Genomic DNA, 16,785 nt, shown 5'->3' with positions numbered 1-16,785 from the left:
GGAGCTGGCTGGTGTGCCTGGCTCTAGGAGTCAGGATGGTTCTGCCTCGGTGGTGAATGGAGAGATCTGCATGATGGGAGGGAGGAGTGCACCTGAGACCTGAATAGGGCTGGGCCTTCCCTCCACAATGCTGGCTCCACCCCCTGTGGTGTGTCTGATGTCCCTGACCCATCCTGTGAATAGGCAGAGGGGCTGAGCAAAACAAAGTGCTCAAGAACCAGTTGCATCTGGTTCGCCCCTTGCCTGCACCTTTGACAACAAAGGATTTCTGTGTATAAAAGGACCCCATGAGTTTTCCGAGCCAGATGGCTCCAGGAGGGGCAATGATATTTTGAAGAGCCCCAGCAGTGGCCAGAGGGCACAGTTATGCCAGGGCCCATTTTGTCCTGTCCCTCCGCAGTTCTTTAGGGGACACCTGCTATTTACAGAGCCTCGAAGGCTCCCACGTGGTGCAGTTTGCTCAAAGGGCCAGTGAGGGCCCATGTCACAGTTCTGATTCCCAGCTGCCCAGCAAGTAGTGGGCAGCAGCACGGTTTAGGTTTTTCTTTCTAGGGACTTGTTCTTTGTGAACCCAGGAGTGAGACGCACTCCTTCGCCCCTACTTTGGCCTGTGCCAGCTGCAGCGTTTAGGCCCCAGTGCATTGTTCTCAGCTGCCCAGCAAGTAGTGGCAGCTGCAACATTTAGGCTTGGCGCAGTGGCGCAACCTGGACTTTCGCTGCTTAGGCAGCAGCCCTGACTCTGTGGACATAGGGCATTTGAGCCCCTTCCTAGATGGACAGTTGGCCAGGGGGGTTGTTACATTTATAGGGCGCAGGCCCTACTGTGATTTATGTGCTAAATGTGATTTAAGTGCTAATGCTTTGGGTGTTAGGAAATGTACTGCGTATAGTATGTTTTGCGCACCCTGTTTGATGCCTCTAGATATGATTTATGCATAGGAGGTAGTTTTGCCTGTTTAGGTTCATGTTAGGGAGATTATACTTCCCTGTGTGATTTACGCCCCTAGTGTAAGGTTTACTTAGGTGGTGAGGGTCTAATGTCATTAGACTGGTGGGATACTGTGCATGATGGATTTCATGGCACAGACTGTTGCAAGTGCAGTGATTATCAGTGTTTACTGGCTGTACGTTCTATGACCTATTTTTACTTGTATGTTTATGATTTAGTTCACCTTGACCAAGTTATCTATTTTTACCAAGTGCTGATGCTGACAGTGGTCCATGTAGCCCTGTCAGATGTACATAATCCCTTGTAAATATTGCCCTTGCCAGTTGGCACAATGTATATGGTGTGATTACTATCTGATGTGTTTTGAGAATACAAAGGCTATTTTTGATATAACCTTGAGTGGAGTTCCTTTTGTGGGGGGCCTGGGATGTTGTTGCGGGTGGGTGCGTGCGCAAATGCTTTACACCTTGCCTCCGGGATAAGCTTTACTGCTCGTGCCATGCTACCAAGAGAGTGAGCAGAGGTTACCTGTGGCGTGTAACTCCCTTGCCCTGACTAGAGGGTGGTTTCTGCCTGGCTTTGGCGCAAGCCTCAGACAACCAGAAATCCCATTTCTAACACTGTCTTTCTCTCGCTCTGTTCCGGTCTTTCTCGCTCTCTGTTCCTGTCTTTCTCGCTCTCTGTTCCTGCATTTTTCTCGCTCTGTTCCTGCATTTTCTCTCTCTGTTCCTGCATTTTCTCTCTCTGTTCCTGCATTTTCTCTCTCTGTTCCTGCATTTTCTCTCTATGTTCCTGCATTTCTCTCTCTCTCGGTTACGATCTTTTTCTCTCTCTGTTACTGTCTTTTTCTCTCTCTTTTACGGTCTTTTTCTCTCTCTTTTACGGTCTTTTTCTCCCTCTTTCACGGTCTTTTTCTCTCTCTTTTACGGTCTTTTTCTCTCTCTTTTACGGTCTTTTTCTCTCTCTGTTACGGTCTTTTTCCTGTCTTTTTCTCTCTGTTCCTGTCTTTTTCTCTCTCTGTTCCTGCTCTGTTCCTGTCTCTTTTTCTCTGTTCCTGTGTCTTTTCTCCGCTTTCTCTTTTTGCCGGCTGCCATATGAAATGAAATGAAATGTCAACTTATAAAGCGCAAATTGCTGCCCTGGGGCGTCAAAGCGCCAGCGAACAACTGTAAAATTGCTTAAAAGGCAGGAAAAAAGAGAGTTTAGAGAGAAGAATTGAACAGAAAGGTCTTCAGCTGTTTCCGAAAGGTGGAAAGGTTTGTATTAGATCTGAGTTGGAACGGAAGTGAGTTCCACAGCTTGGCGGTGTTGTATATGAACATCCTGCCGCCAGCTCTTGCCTTTTTTATTCTGGGGACTATAGCCTTACATGCCTGGCTAGAACGAAGAGTTCTGCTAGGTTGATACTGTCTTGCTAGGTCCCGAGTAATGGCCGGACCCATGTCCCAAAAAGCTTGGTGGAATATACACATCGCCTTAAAGGTGATTCTTTGTCGCACTGGAAGCCAGTGCAGGCTGTGCAGACCAGGTTTGGCTGACAGCCTGCGCGGCAGCTGGAGCACAGTGCGAGCCACACAATTTTGCACAATCTGGAGCTTGCGCAATGTATATTCCAGAGCGCCGAGATAGAAGACGTTATTAGAATCCAAGTGGGACTGAATCAGACCCTGAATGGCTACCTGCTTTGCCTCCACCGGCAGAAGAGGAAGAACTTTCTTCAGCATCCTTAGGAGACCAAAGCAAGCAGCCGAGAGTTTTGTGGCCTGGGTGTTAAAAGAAAGGGTCTTGTCCAACCAAACCCCAAAGCTTTTTATATTGTCCTTGGGTATTGGGGGGTACCAAGACATGCAGGCCACAAGGGGTTGACAGAAGTTGGGTTAGTAGGACCCAGGAGCATCAACTCCGTTTTGTCCCCATTCAGTTTAAGAAGAGAGGAAGTCATCCATCCATTTACCTCCTCCAAGCATTTTGCCAGGCCACCTGGGGATGGCGAGCCCGGCTCCTGCGCCAAGGAGACCACTAGCTGAGTGTCGTCCGCATAGGAGATGATCTTAATGCCAAACGGACGAACAACCTCAGCCAGTGGTCTCATATAGATGTTAAAAAGCGCAGGGCTTAACGATGAACCCTGCGGGACTCCACACTTCAATGGCCTGCTTGAGGATACCGAGTCCCCATCAAAAATTTGGAAAGACCCGTCACTCAAAAAGGATTTGAGCCATAGCCATGCTCCGCCAGCTATTCCCACACTCGACAGGCGTCCCAGCAAGATGTCGTGGCTGACCGTGTCGAAAGCCGCGCTTAGATCGAGGAGGAGCACTGCCACTGACCCTCCCTGATCCAAGATCTTTCTGGTTGCCTCGGTGACTGCTAGCAGGGCGGTCTCCGTCCCATGCCTGGGTCTAAAGCCTGTCTGGGTAGCATCTAAAAGCTGGTTGTTCTCGAGGAAATGCACCAGATGGACATTAATGTGCCTCTCGAGAACTTTGCTTACCCAGGGGAGCAGAGAGATGGGACGATAACTGCTGAAGTCACTGGGGTCCAGGTTAGGTTTTTTTAGCAGAGCACGCACCATGGCCCGCTTCCAGGCAGGCGGCACTATACAGGAAGTGATGGAGGCATTTAGAAGGTTCAAGATGGACGGAAAAATAACCTGAGGTGCCAGCATCATGATTTCTAGAGGTGCTGGGTCACATGGAGATCCGGATTTGACTTTGCTGGCTATGGAGGCTAAGGATTCAGGGTCTAGAGGCGGGAAGTGATCTAGCGTAATAAGAGATTGGGAAGGCATATCCTCCCAGAATGTCTGGTCCTGGGCTATGGGCCATGGTGCTATAGAGGGGAAAGAGGAATAGATTTGACTGACTTTCTGAGAAAAGAAATCTGCCAAGTTATTGCAGTGGGCTGTGGATTTGTCCAAGTGCATGATAGGGGGGGGAAGTTTAGTCAACTTCTTCACTATTAGGAAGATCTCTTTAGGCTTGGACTTAGCTTGTATAATTTTATCAGCAAAGTATGTAGATTGCGCAGATTTGACCTCCGCTTTATAGATTTTAATTGCCTCTCTATATTGGGCTTTGTCCTCCAGTGCGTATCCTAAACGCCAACGTCTTTCCATTTTCCTACATTGGCGTTTCTTGTCCCTAAGGAGCTCTGAGTACCAGGGAGCAGTTTTTTGAGAACGTTTCAATGTAATTTTGCTAAGGGGTAGAGTGGCATCAATGGACTGCAATCCAGTCTTCAAATTCCTGGTTGGCTACACATGGATCTTCATTATGAGGGGCTGGCTCATTCCAAGTCTACTGGTCCATAATTCGACTGGTAGTTTGGCCCAGCTTCTGGCCCTCCTTACAATAGCTCTAGACGATGCTGCCTTGGGAACAGTCCAGGTGAGAGGCACCAATAGAGGGTCGGTCCAAGGGAGGGGGATTGGCAGTCCCACCGCGATCTCTGTGCAATTACTAAACACAGGGTCCAGCAAGTGACCTTTAATATGGGTAGGGGCCTTTACTCGTTGGACTAGCTGTAATGCCGCTAGATCATCTACCAGTGACATAGCAGGACGGTCCAGGGCGACATCAAAATGAAAATTAAGGTCCCCTAGCAACGTAAAGTTAGAGGCGGTTCTGGCTCGTTCAGCTAGGACGGTTGGAAGGTGGCCGTGGAACTGTTTGGAGGGTCCCGGGGGGCGATACACAACAGTACCGGAAAAGCAGTTGTTAGGGGAAAATTCCAGGCTGAAAGCTAGACTCTCGCGATCTGGGATTGATTATGGGATGACTCGACAGTGATATTGTTCTTTATATATGACGGCTAGGCCTCCTCCTCTTCCCTCAGGGCGATCCTGCCGCGTAATTTGAAAACCCGAGGGAAGGGCTGTCGCTATATAGGGGTCAGAGTCTGTCGTAAGCCATGTCTCTGTAAGAAAGACTGCATCTGGCATATATTCATCCAACAGAAGAGCGAGTTCTGTCTTGTGTTTCGGAAGGGATCTACAATTCAGCAAAAGCATGCCATAGTCCTGCTTCGCTTCCTGAGGTTGCATCGGTTGAAGGATCTTTTTACACCTTCGACAACACGCTGGTAGCTCTGGGGCATAAAAAGAGTTCGAACAGCAATCAGGCCCTAAAGGCCTCATACTGTGAAGGAATTCCGCGCTATAATACCCGGGTTTTGGCGGCTGCGAGGCAGGGGGAGTGGCCCTAGGCCCGGTCCAGGCGCGGACGGGCGCAGGCGGGCTTGCCTTCGGCGCGCCGCCGGCGTGCCCGCCCGCTGCGCGGTCGGTGAGCCGACATTCTTTTATCCATAGTGGAGGAGGGCGTGAAGCGTCCTACTGCTGGACCGCTACCCTATTCCTCCCACCAAGATGGCGTCCCCCCTCCTAGCCTTCCGGCGTCAGCACCTGAATCGGCTGTACCGGTCAAGAAACTGCTGCGAGGGACCTCGGTACGACGTAATTCTCCCACCGAGGGGTCAGGGATAAGTGCTGCTAAAAATGAGTGATTAAAATATTTATAATTTTTAAAAAAGTTTCCAGCAAATCAATTTATTAAATGCCCGTGGGCAACAGGGATAGCATGAAGAGCCCCCGGCTTCCGCCTCAGGGGAGAGAAAAAGCAATTCTCACACCGGGGAGCTGTGGGCAGAGGCACCGGTCGTCGACCTTCAAAAACTGGCCTCCAGTGACCCAGACTCCATCCCACTCGCACCCCACCAGCCAGAAAATGCCTGCTGATATAAATGGCCAATCCATCCTCTGCGAGTCTGCCTCGTAAGGGCACTCAGATTTTTCGCCTGGAACTGGGCTCGGCCCACAATGTGAAAAGTGTTTTGGCCGCGAACAATGACGTTTACTTAGGTTGTTTCAGTAGCAATCGCTAGTGATGCAGCTGTGGGGAAAGTGGCACGTTATGATCTATAAAATTAAAAGCTGAGCTTGCAAAAGAGAAGTTCGCAGTACAGGCACGGGTGCGCAGGCCATGGTTTAGGGGCAGGAGAGGTGGCGGGAAGAAGAAAATAGGGTAGACGTTCAATCTAATCCCTTATTCTTCAATACTTTGCTTTGAATTTTGCAATTTGATATATTGACCACCTTTCTATATTGCACATTTTAGGTCCACACTATTGACTCTTCAATCTACCACTCTTTACTTTTCAATGGTTGGAACATTTCAAGCAGCATCTTTGCGGCATGCGATTAACGCATCAGCAGAAGCTCCCCGTGGGGTCCCAGTCACAGAGAGGAGCTGACGCGACAGCCAAGGGCCAGGAAAGTGAGCCTCATGGAATAGAATGTGAGTGCTGCACCAACGAGACGAGAGCAGTGTGCTTGCCTGTGAGTACGGAAGAACACAGAGTAGAGCGTGCCGCCGAGCTAAACGGTTTTGAGACAGTGACCATCACGGCACTGAGGCAGGAAAGCAAAGTCATTATGTATCGGAGCAGGAGACAGAGTGAAGTAGCCTCAAGAAAGAGAGAGCAGAGGACCCTTGTAACACTAACGTGACAGCAAAGAGAGGTGCCTGCTGCGTGTAACTGTGAAGAAGGGGGCACCTCCAGAGCAGGCTTAAGCTACGTAAACTAGGTATGGGCAAAGGAAGTAGGGAGGCTGCAGCACCTCAAAAATAAGGTTTGGGGTTCAGAAAATGCTGGAACGATAACAACCATTTGAAATGCAATTGGTCTCGCATTTAGGCGACTAAGCTATTGACATTGTAAATAACAATACCTTTTATTTATGTTTTGGTTTTTAAAACACAAATTAAAGGCATTGTCATTTACAACGCCAATAGCTCAAACTCTCACAAGGGCGAGACCTATTGCATTGCAAATGCTTGTTTTCTTGGTGGCAGGGGAACACAATGTTTACAGAAGCTTGATTGCCACTGCAACTGGTGACTCACATGAAAGGGAGGGTAGGTAAGTAGTTAAAGGTTACGGATAGGAGTTTGCTTTTTTAGAGGTTATTACATGCGGTCATCGGCTGTAGGGGAAAGTTAAGACTGAACTATTGAAATGCACTACAATACAAATTAGATAGTTGTGGGTGGGGTATGTGAGTGGGACAGTTCAATTGAAGTGTAGTGAGTTTTTAGTTGTGTAAGGCAGATTGTCCAGGTAAAGTTTATGTGTACTTGTTTCAACAACGCAGTCTTTTTGACAGAAAAAGAGTGGTCAGTGTTCTATGCTGCTCCGCCCTCTCGCAATAGGTGCTTCAGCGGTACCAGACCACCGAGATTTTGGGAATGGAGCATTCCAGCAACTGCCATTTTGGACTATAAAACACAAGGCGTTCACTTTTAGGGAAGGATCAGGGGTTTTAGCAGAATTTTTGTATACATTATTTGAGCTGCATTGTTGGGACAGGTATGCAACGGGGGTTTGTTTTAGTGGTCGCTTCAGTTAGGTGCTTGGCAGTGCCTGTAAATTTTTGCATTCGTTTACAGACTTTGATTGGCGTTGCCATTGGTGTATCACGTGAAAGGGAGGGTAGGCAGTAAGATCAAGGTTAAGAACAGGAGTTAGCAGTGGTCTGTGCTGCGTCCCTTTCTAGCAATAATGGTATACAAAGTATCTTGTATGAGTTGAAATCAAGACAGTTTCCCTAAGAATTTCAGCATGCTAGTCTGAAATGGTAAGGATTACCAACCTATCTGGTCCAACTGCTTGTTGTCTAGTGTTGGTGCAATCTATGACCCAAGTGTTGTCAGCTTTCAGGAATCGAAACCCGCATATCAGGACTCATCAAAACAGAAAAGAGAATAAAATGCCGAATGACAAAAGGATTGGCACATTTCCCTGCAGATGTCAAACTCGATACAAAAGATTTTTCTGGGTAGAAAGGGTCACAGAAAATGTGCATAAAAATATTCATTTCTTATGTAAAAAAAAGATGTTGACACTATATAATAAACATTGCAACAATGTAGTGAGCAAGTGCAAATGAGTAACGAGATGTGATATAGTGAGTGCCGCCAAAGAACACATGAGTAGTTACAGTTGTGTAGAAATTCTATTTTCTAACGATCCGAAGCTATTTTATCAAAGCTTGGACCACGGTTAAAACATTGGGCAGGCTTTCCACAGAATGAAGGCAATCAACACACAGCCACGTAATTCCGGAGTTAAACGGACACCGGCCACAGGATAACTAAGACATTTATGACATACAATCCAAACTGCAGGAACAACCAAGCAACACAACACACAGTATGCGAGAGGTTGAGTAATATAACTAGGCCTCTGTTAAATGTTAATTATGCTAGCAAACTTCCTTAATTTCATGTAATGTGAAATCCATTAAATCTCTCAAATATTTATTAAGCCATATTGCACATTGTTTTGCCCGAGAACGCAGATCACATTAAAACGTTTTGCACAATACTAGTGCAGACTGATTCGATATATCTTCCTGAACCAGTGTCCTCCAGTATCCCACGAGATTTTAACATTAGGTGCGCACTTGGGTACAAAAAAAAAAAAAAGCAAGATACCAGCAAATTATAAAAGCATGATTTCAGGAAAATTGTATTAATTTAACAGACTTTTGACGGAAATACATTTACGACTTCACCCAACCTTAATTAACCAGGCATAGGTGCTTACCACTCCGCATGAGAATGGTTAAAGCAGCAGTGGATGAAAGAGCAATTTATGCTATCATCAAGTATAAATATTTAAAAGTAGGCCGATCGCCCTATCAGAGATAGTTAATCTCGTTATAATATCGGCGATAGTGTACCTTCCTTAATATATTACGGGCACATTTTTTTATTGTCTTTTTTTTAACTTTCCAAAGTGCATCTTGCATACTCTTATACAAGTTACTGTCTTACTCATGATCTGACATCACAAGATAGTGCTCCATGCAAGGCAACTTGCACCTTTACATGAGAGGATATGATGTTCCAATACTCACATCACTGTAAAGGCGCAGGTATTTTAAGCATTTGAAGACAAAATGCAAAGTTGAAAGCTGGAGCTCTTTCCCACTCACAATGATCATTTTATGTCTTTTTAGTAAACTGGTGCCGCATTGACATATCAGAGACTGTGCTGCATATGCACAAACTATAGCACCTAATGCATGCATCCAGTCACACACGCCATGAATGCCCCAACACACGTGTAGCATGCGTGTCCGCCAACATACAAGTGCAGTAATGAATGCGCCCCCTAACTCCCATGCCCATAATATTGTATGCCCTAAACACAAAGAGCAGGTATGCCCTGTGGCCGATACAACAGGGCAGACTGCATGCATTCACACTACTGCTACAATATAAAGGCGGCCAGCTCTCCATCCTCTTTAGTGCACACACAAAGCACAAAACCAAACTCCTTGGTGGTGGCGAGTTCTGGACCAACCTAGGGTCTCCGTAGGTTGTGCAGCTTGAAAGGGGTTCTGGCTGCGCCCCGTTGCTTCTGTCACCACAGCACACAGACACGGTTTTGCTCGTGGTGAACAGCAAGAGTTGGCAGAGCAGACAATGATGATGTGCTCCTGGCAGATATGTATGAGAACAGGAACGAGCAGAACTGGCCAGGCAGCTGGGAGGGGAGGCACAGCCCTCTCAGACAGCACAGAACTAGTAGGTCCTTTCCTCAGCTGAGTCCAGCTCTTCTCTGCACAACAGAATACGTATGCCATTGCTACTCTGAAGGACAAAGCAGTGGGGTGTAAGGAATAGAAGTCCCCTTAAACAAGAAAGCTGAAAGCGGCGAGTGATAAATACAAGATGTGGCGAGCTGCGAGGGAATCGCTCTTCTTGAAATACCTATGCAAGGTTTTGGAGTAAGTGTCAATAACACAACTGTGCCAACAGCCAAAATCGAGATGCGCGACTAGTGTGAGCCCCACCACGACATCGTGCTGAACACAGAAATACAGTGGAATCTGCACTTCAGGCTGGAGAAAAATGTTGATACTAAGGCAATCAAGATTGGTAATGGACACTGGTATCTACTGTAACCATTGGTTATATTTGACAACCCTCATAGACGCTTAGATTATTAGATTATGACGATGCGGTGTATCTTTTTGTCCGCCCCTTATCTCGCGTCATGGCATAGTCATTGGGTAGTCAAATGACGTGCTGTATGCCTGCCTCACCCGAGGCAACCTCTGGTAAATGTAGAAGTGTCCAGGAATTTCAGGGACAGCAACAGAGGAATGATGTCTTGAGCAGTCAAAAAAAGGGAGGGGTATGTTAAAAAGCAGTGTCACACCAAAACCAAGATTTATTTTAAAGAGGTGGGCACTGGTGGTTTAAAAATTACTGCGGTATATTAGATAATCGAGTTACTGGATTATCATATGTCTCTTATGAATAGGTCGACATGTTTCAGCTCTCCTGGGCCCAGCCGGGTCTGTGGAGCTTTCGTCAGGACAATAAAAAAAAAGGGGGAAGGGAGGTTGTTCTCACACAACTTGTGTAGTTTTTCAAATATTGTATGAAACTCTCATAAGGAATTCCTGCATTGAGGGAACAAAATGATCATACTGTACAGTAAGAAAGTTGTAACTGCACACAGCACATCTACAAACATTGTTTGTGATTCACATGTAGACACGCAATCATTGTAATAAACGAACACTTATTTTAGGGCGTGCATAACATAATGAGCATTGGAGCAAAGAAAGAGCTCGGAAGAGGAGAGTAAGTAGGTCCAAGTCTAAACACTGTCAGTCAACAAATAAGCGAAAAACAAAGCGTTCCTTGTTGGCATTATAATTAAAATCATTTTTTTGCAGCATGCATACCTCTCTGTGCGAGACTATGTTCATGCAACTGTATTCTATACGTAGCTCACCGTATATCACAACATCAAACACTGCTCTCGTAGAGTATAATTTGCCACAATTATCGTGCCAGAGTTGGGGAACATTATTTATCATGGTAAGTATATACAGTTTTTAATGAAGGTATAGCAAGTCTATATCGTGCATCGTGTACTTTATCTATGTTAAGCACTGAAAAAATTATATTTATCTAACAGTATCGGCACTTGTGTTGTGAAGGTACCTTCGTTTGAAGGAAGTTTCTCCACGTCAGGGTGCGAGGAGTCGCATTGAAAGTAGTGGTCCTTGCTAGGGTGATAAGACAGACAAAGTTCTAGTTTTATATACCTTTCATAAACGGGGAATAAAGACGGCAGTTGAAGAGTGTAAAAACGCCGTTCTTATCCACGTGTAGGAGTCCCTTCACTCCTAGTGCTGACTCTTCCTCGTCTATAGCTTCTGGTGTAAACATAGACGAGGGGTTCCCAATGAGTCACAAAAGTTACCTGAAAGATGGTGGCTCTTAAGGGAACATGCACACAATTGTGGCGGACGTCTGCCTTCAAGAAATTTAACTACTGAGCCACACTCATGGTTGTAATTACGGTATTCAGATGCAGATAGTTTGTAAATATTAGTGATATAGTGACCCCATTCATTTAGCGGTTTACTGTAATTCAGTGAGAAAAAATGGATTAGCATGTACCATGTGTTAAAAACAAATGGTTGTTCATAGACCTCATCATAACTAATGTTGGAATAGGGCAGTACAAATGTTAATTATCACACAAACAGTATTGAGGCAGATATTGTTCTACAATCCTGTGTGAACATAGACACTAGTCTGATGATAACACAAAGGTATAGTGCCAGGCTGGTAGATAGTGGGGATAGTCCACGTTGGTGGTTATTAAACGATCTACTGATTATAATGACCTTCTAGATTCTTACAAGAATATTAAAAGATATTCTAATGCCATTTACCAGAGGTTGCCTCGGGTGAGGCAGGCATACAGCACATCATTTGACTACCCAATGACTATGCCATGACGCGAGATAAGGGGCGGACAAAAAGATACACTGCATCGTCATAATCTAATAATCTAAGCGTCTATGAGGGTTGTCAAATATAACCAATGGTTATAGTAGATACCAGTGTCCATTCCCAATCTTGATTGCCTTCGTATCTATTCAGGGGAACTGAATGGACTTTAATGTCCTCTTCCCTCCTTCTTGATGAATGAAAAATGTTGATAACCTAACAAGTAACAAAAGGCATACGGCTTCTGAAATCTGATCGGGGGCAGGATCCTGAATGGCCCAACTAAATTGTATTCGGAAAGAAGAATATTTGTTTGACCCAGTTCTTCTATCTGCTCTCTGAAGCATGCAGAACATGGGTGCCTGACTCTAACGCGTGAACGAGGCAGTGTTGGTCAAAGGACGGTGTCTCTGCATATTACATGATTTTGTGCTTCAGAGTTAAACTGGTGGATGCATAACAGACGTGTGTAACGCGGGTGGCGTTGAAGAGGTTTTCTAATAACCTAAACTTTACCTAGTTAAAAAGCATTTTTTTAAACCAAGTTTTATGCAATCAACTTACTGAAATAAACTTACTACAGTAGTAACATAAAACAGCATGTCAAAGTTGAAAGGTACACAGATTGACCTATTGGATAGTTTCAGACTCGAATTTAGTCACGTGTTTGTAGATGCATGCAAACTGTTTACAAAAATGTAAAAATATTAAAGCAGGTCTTATTTACTTTCTCCAAAATAAAGTCCGTGCTCTTAATAGCATTATGAGACCTACGTTCAAACGGCAAGTAAAATTATCCAGGGACGCAAGACATTAGCCTTTAGATTAAGGCGGAGTTCACTTGCACATGACAAGAACAAAGTCGTAGAACCTTTTCCACCGAAAAAAATATCTAGAAATTTAGCAAGACTAAATCAGCAGTGGAAGCTACACTACGGGCGGGAAGCAGTCGTTTGACTTTGTAAATTATTTTCCTCTCACCATAATGTATACTACACAATACTTTACTGGCCGACATCAAAATACAAAGATTAAGCTCACGGGGAAACATTTTCCTCACTAACCAACATATTACAAAACATTTCAAAGCAAAGAATCAAAAGTTTTGCCTTAAAACACGTTAATGATCAAAGCAAAGCTATTAAGAGTAAGAAAAGGTCACTGTAATACGTCACAATTTTAACTCACACGACTAGATCGAATCCGTTGAGTCCAAAACCTTAACATTGCCACCACCGCACCATGATGTTAAAGGATTTTCTTGTTAAAGTAAGCACACAGCAGCAGAAGCCATACCGTACTCGCTCCTGAAACCTGTTTCGGCGATTAGAACATTTCCTGCGAGTGAAGTAAACTAAAGTAATGAAAAAAAACAAAAAAAGGAGGCCGGATCTATTTTCCGGATCCGGAAAAAAAACACACACAAGGGGATGCCTAGGAGCAATGGCATTAAGTCAAACAGGAAGCTAAAGTACATGTGCAGATGCCAAACACTGCATCACAGATGGCGTGTTGGACCCCGATTTCTCTGCACACAAAAAGCCACCTATGTTGTTGTGGTTTTATAATTAACCAAGAAAGGAAAGCATTCTAGTTCTGAAATATAGGAAAGGGGACATCCGATTTAATGCAAGAACACGATATAATTCCAGACATAGGTGGATTAAATCAAAGGTTTAAAGGTTCCCGTAAGTCATGGAAATGTCCCTTCAGTGCATACAGTTTTCTTCATTTTGTGCCAGAGTAGTTAGAACTGTAAACTTGAAAGAGTACTAACTCCGAGCACTTCAATGTTCTCTTAACAGGTCTCCAAGTACAATCAGCCTTGCATTTCCCAGCTAGGAAACTCCTATGCAAAGTCCTTAAACTGGATATTATTGCAAATTCAGCAAACCGGGTCAAAGCATCCCACCTACAGAAGGTACGGGAATTGTAAACAATATTCGAATCACATTGCCTCTTGCTGTATTAATACGGCTTCCTGTTTTCCGTTTTCCCCCTGATTTTTACAGATAAATGTAGACCGAAAACAATCTATTTCCAGTCTGCATTGGTTTTTAAAAACGCAAAAATACAAACAAATTCTGCATCTTGGGAGTGACTTTCCTTGTTGTACTTCATGAACTCCAGACCAACTGCTAAGCAGATAAGACACCATGAGATGCAAAAATAGGATGAGATTCGCTTAAATACAAGCACATGTTAATATATACTTGTATATAATGGTAATAATAACCTGTCGTAGTAGTGTTTTGTTATATTTGCCTGCTTAATTTGCTAAAACACGACTGACATCAAAGTCTGATTGCATGTTTATCAGTTAAATAATTGTGAAAATATACCATTTTAAGACTCCATTTATTCTCAAAACAAAATAGGTATGGATAAATACCAATATAATGGCCAAAAAATTAATATGGATACCTACAGAAGGACATGTTAAAAAAAACCAAATACAATAAAACCGGGAGCACTCATTAATGACCGCATTCGTTTACAGATATTGCAAGTCTTCACTTAAAAACCCTCATGAAGGAGCCAAGAGCATAGTCTCAAATTCGATTCAGGTGCCATTAACATTAGCACTTCTTACTTCAAGGACCAGATAACAGCATTAAATAAATATCTACCTTAAAAGAGATGGAAGAGTTTGATTCTGCCTCCCCACACACCCTCCTCTACCATGTCACCCTTTCTTACCCCTTGCCCAGTTCCCTTCAGTTCAAAGGCAACCAGAGGGTAGGGTTTATTTATCTAAAAATTAGGAATGACCAACATTGTTACAAGTTTCTGAACATGAGAGGAATTACACCACACTGCTGTCGTTATAGTGCATATGTAGTCTACGCACTTCTCTACATCTGGAACACACATCAATGCTTCCAATTTGTGACTAGGAAACCAAAGAACCTGCAGAAAAACAACCAGACTTGCATTAAAGTGCCATGACCATCCATAAGAAATCAGGTTAGTGTTGGCTAGCAACCTTTTAAATGTGCCCATGCAAAATGTTATTGTTGGAGGAACTGCCAGGGTCTCATCAAAATACATTAAAAAAATTGCTAAAAGCAGATAGATTTTTTTGTCCCGAAAACAGACATTGTCATAGTCGTCCCTGGCACAAACTTTTTTGTGTGGATGTGCTGCTTGTGATAGAGCAGAATGCTGTGTCACACAGTGAAGCTGACCAATGGCTCAAGTGGGCCGACCTAATTCCCCATGCTATAGCGGGTGGAAAAAAAGGGTGAATTACACTAACTGACCAATGGATGAAGAGAGTTGAAAGTATGTATATTTTATATATACTGTTGGTAAAATCACAAGGTCTTGACTAAAGCCAGACCTAAAAATTGTAGATTGTTTATATTTTCCTTTTGGAGAATAAAGCAAAGATGCAACACACCTAGCGTGTTTATACAGTGAGATGTGATTAATTAAGAATTATGTTTGGTAAGAGGGCACAACACAAATTAAAAACCTAAAGGGTGATAAGACACTGAGTGACGAATCTACAGGTAAATATGCTTTGAAGAGAGATGTTCTGATTAGAGCAGTAATTAAACTACAGGCTGTGTAAGCCAACCTCCGGATAGCAACACAGATTTCAGACATGGATTCACACCAACATAACGGTAGTGGCAGCCTAACTATTGTAGTATACGCCCTGGAAACATCTTGACGAGCCCAATTTGATATTACCATAATCCACTTTGAAACATTTTCCAGAGAATTCTGTCCCATGGTATACATTCACGTATTTGCACTGTTTGCGTGGCGTGGACCCTGTGCCGTATAGTCCCCACTAACAAGCGTTCGATCTGACTGCGCTCACCTGGATTTCCCCAGTGGGCGGGCAATTATCATTACACTTTATTTTATCATCAAGTCACTGCCGTCTTAGCATTTACATGATACATACAAGCATCTAAATGAAAGGACACAATCTCAGACTGCTGACATTCACCTCTGCCCAGAGAATGGTAGTACCATAAATTGAAAGGTTACATATTGGTTTTCTAATCTATATGTTAACCCAACAGAACTTAATGCCTTCTTACAAAAGGTACTAAACATCGGATGATTAAATCAACTCAAAATACGCAAAAAATAAAAAACAAATGGAGGGGAGGCTGAAACACCACAAAAAATAGTAAAAACGCTGCCAGCGTTCACATGATTGGCATGTTATATTCACACTTCCACGGAACATTTACTGCAACTGTTTTCAGAATAAATAGACATGCATGTTTGTACACAAACAGAAAACAAATATGAAACAGCCCTAAAATACTATGGAAGAAATTAGTATCCGACAAACCATACGAATAGGATGCGTGCACGCACCACCTATTTGTTGGAGGGCACAACCACCATCTCCAGGAACGCATAAACTACCAATGTCGTACTCACACAAGTACTAATCTAACATGCAAGAGTAAACTTTTTATGTTTTTAACGATAGTTGTGCAGCACTCTTAGAAAACATTGAAGACCTAAAACATACAAATAGACTACAAACCTGGCTCACAAATGCCCTTGACGTTCATTATCTCTTCTTCCATTTTGCCTTTAAAGGTCAGATAAAAGCCTCGTTTCAAATGTTCATCCATGGTCCTTTAGACTACTACACTCTTGCAATATTCGGTCCATTACACCTCAACTACACATTCTTATATTATCCTCCACTGGTATGAAACCAGACTAAAATGTGGTTTTCCAATGTTATGAGCAACTCCAACCTTCCATATTCTGAACTTTTTTGTAAAAAGTGTCTGTAAAATCTTTTGGATAACCTTGCGCTATTTAAATGTTCTAAACCAGTGTTTCCCAATATGTGGGTCGCGATAAGTCTATTTTTGGTATAAAATAAAGATGCCTTTAAAGTCTCTATATATCTGGTCACATTTGCTGTGCTTAAAAGACAGGGTTTTGTGCCTTCTGACAATCTGCTCCTCCTTTATTTTTTTTTTAACATGATGATTGGCGTTTAAAATCTTCTCACTTTGCAGTCAG

General features: G+C 43.6%; 1 protein-coding gene across 3 annotated transcripts in view; it reads right to left on the bottom strand.

Moving 5' to 3' along the window:
- The window catches only part of RPS6KA3 (ribosomal protein S6 kinase A3), a 698,725-nt gene that overhangs the window by 564,853 nt on the left and 117,087 nt on the right, over positions 1–16,785 (bottom strand). Inside the window, exon 1 of one of the 3 annotated variants that reach the window (XM_078657645.1) lies at positions 12,961–13,099. The exons of the other annotated variants lie outside the window; for them this stretch is intronic. Coding sequence (XP_078513771.1) covers positions 12,961–12,999 — 39 coding nt within the window. The 5' untranslated portion in view covers positions 13,000–13,099. Of the gene's footprint in view, positions 1–12,960; positions 13,100–16,785 lie in introns of those variants that run through there. 3 annotated transcript variants of the gene reach the window in all.

The sequence above is a fragment of the Lissotriton helveticus genome, chromosome 8 (assembly GCF_964261635.1).
Source record: "Lissotriton helveticus chromosome 8, aLisHel1.1, whole genome shotgun sequence".
Taxonomy (NCBI): domain Eukaryota; kingdom Metazoa; phylum Chordata; class Amphibia; order Caudata; family Salamandridae; genus Lissotriton; species Lissotriton helveticus.
This window is presented reverse-complemented; position numbering and strand designations above follow the sequence as displayed.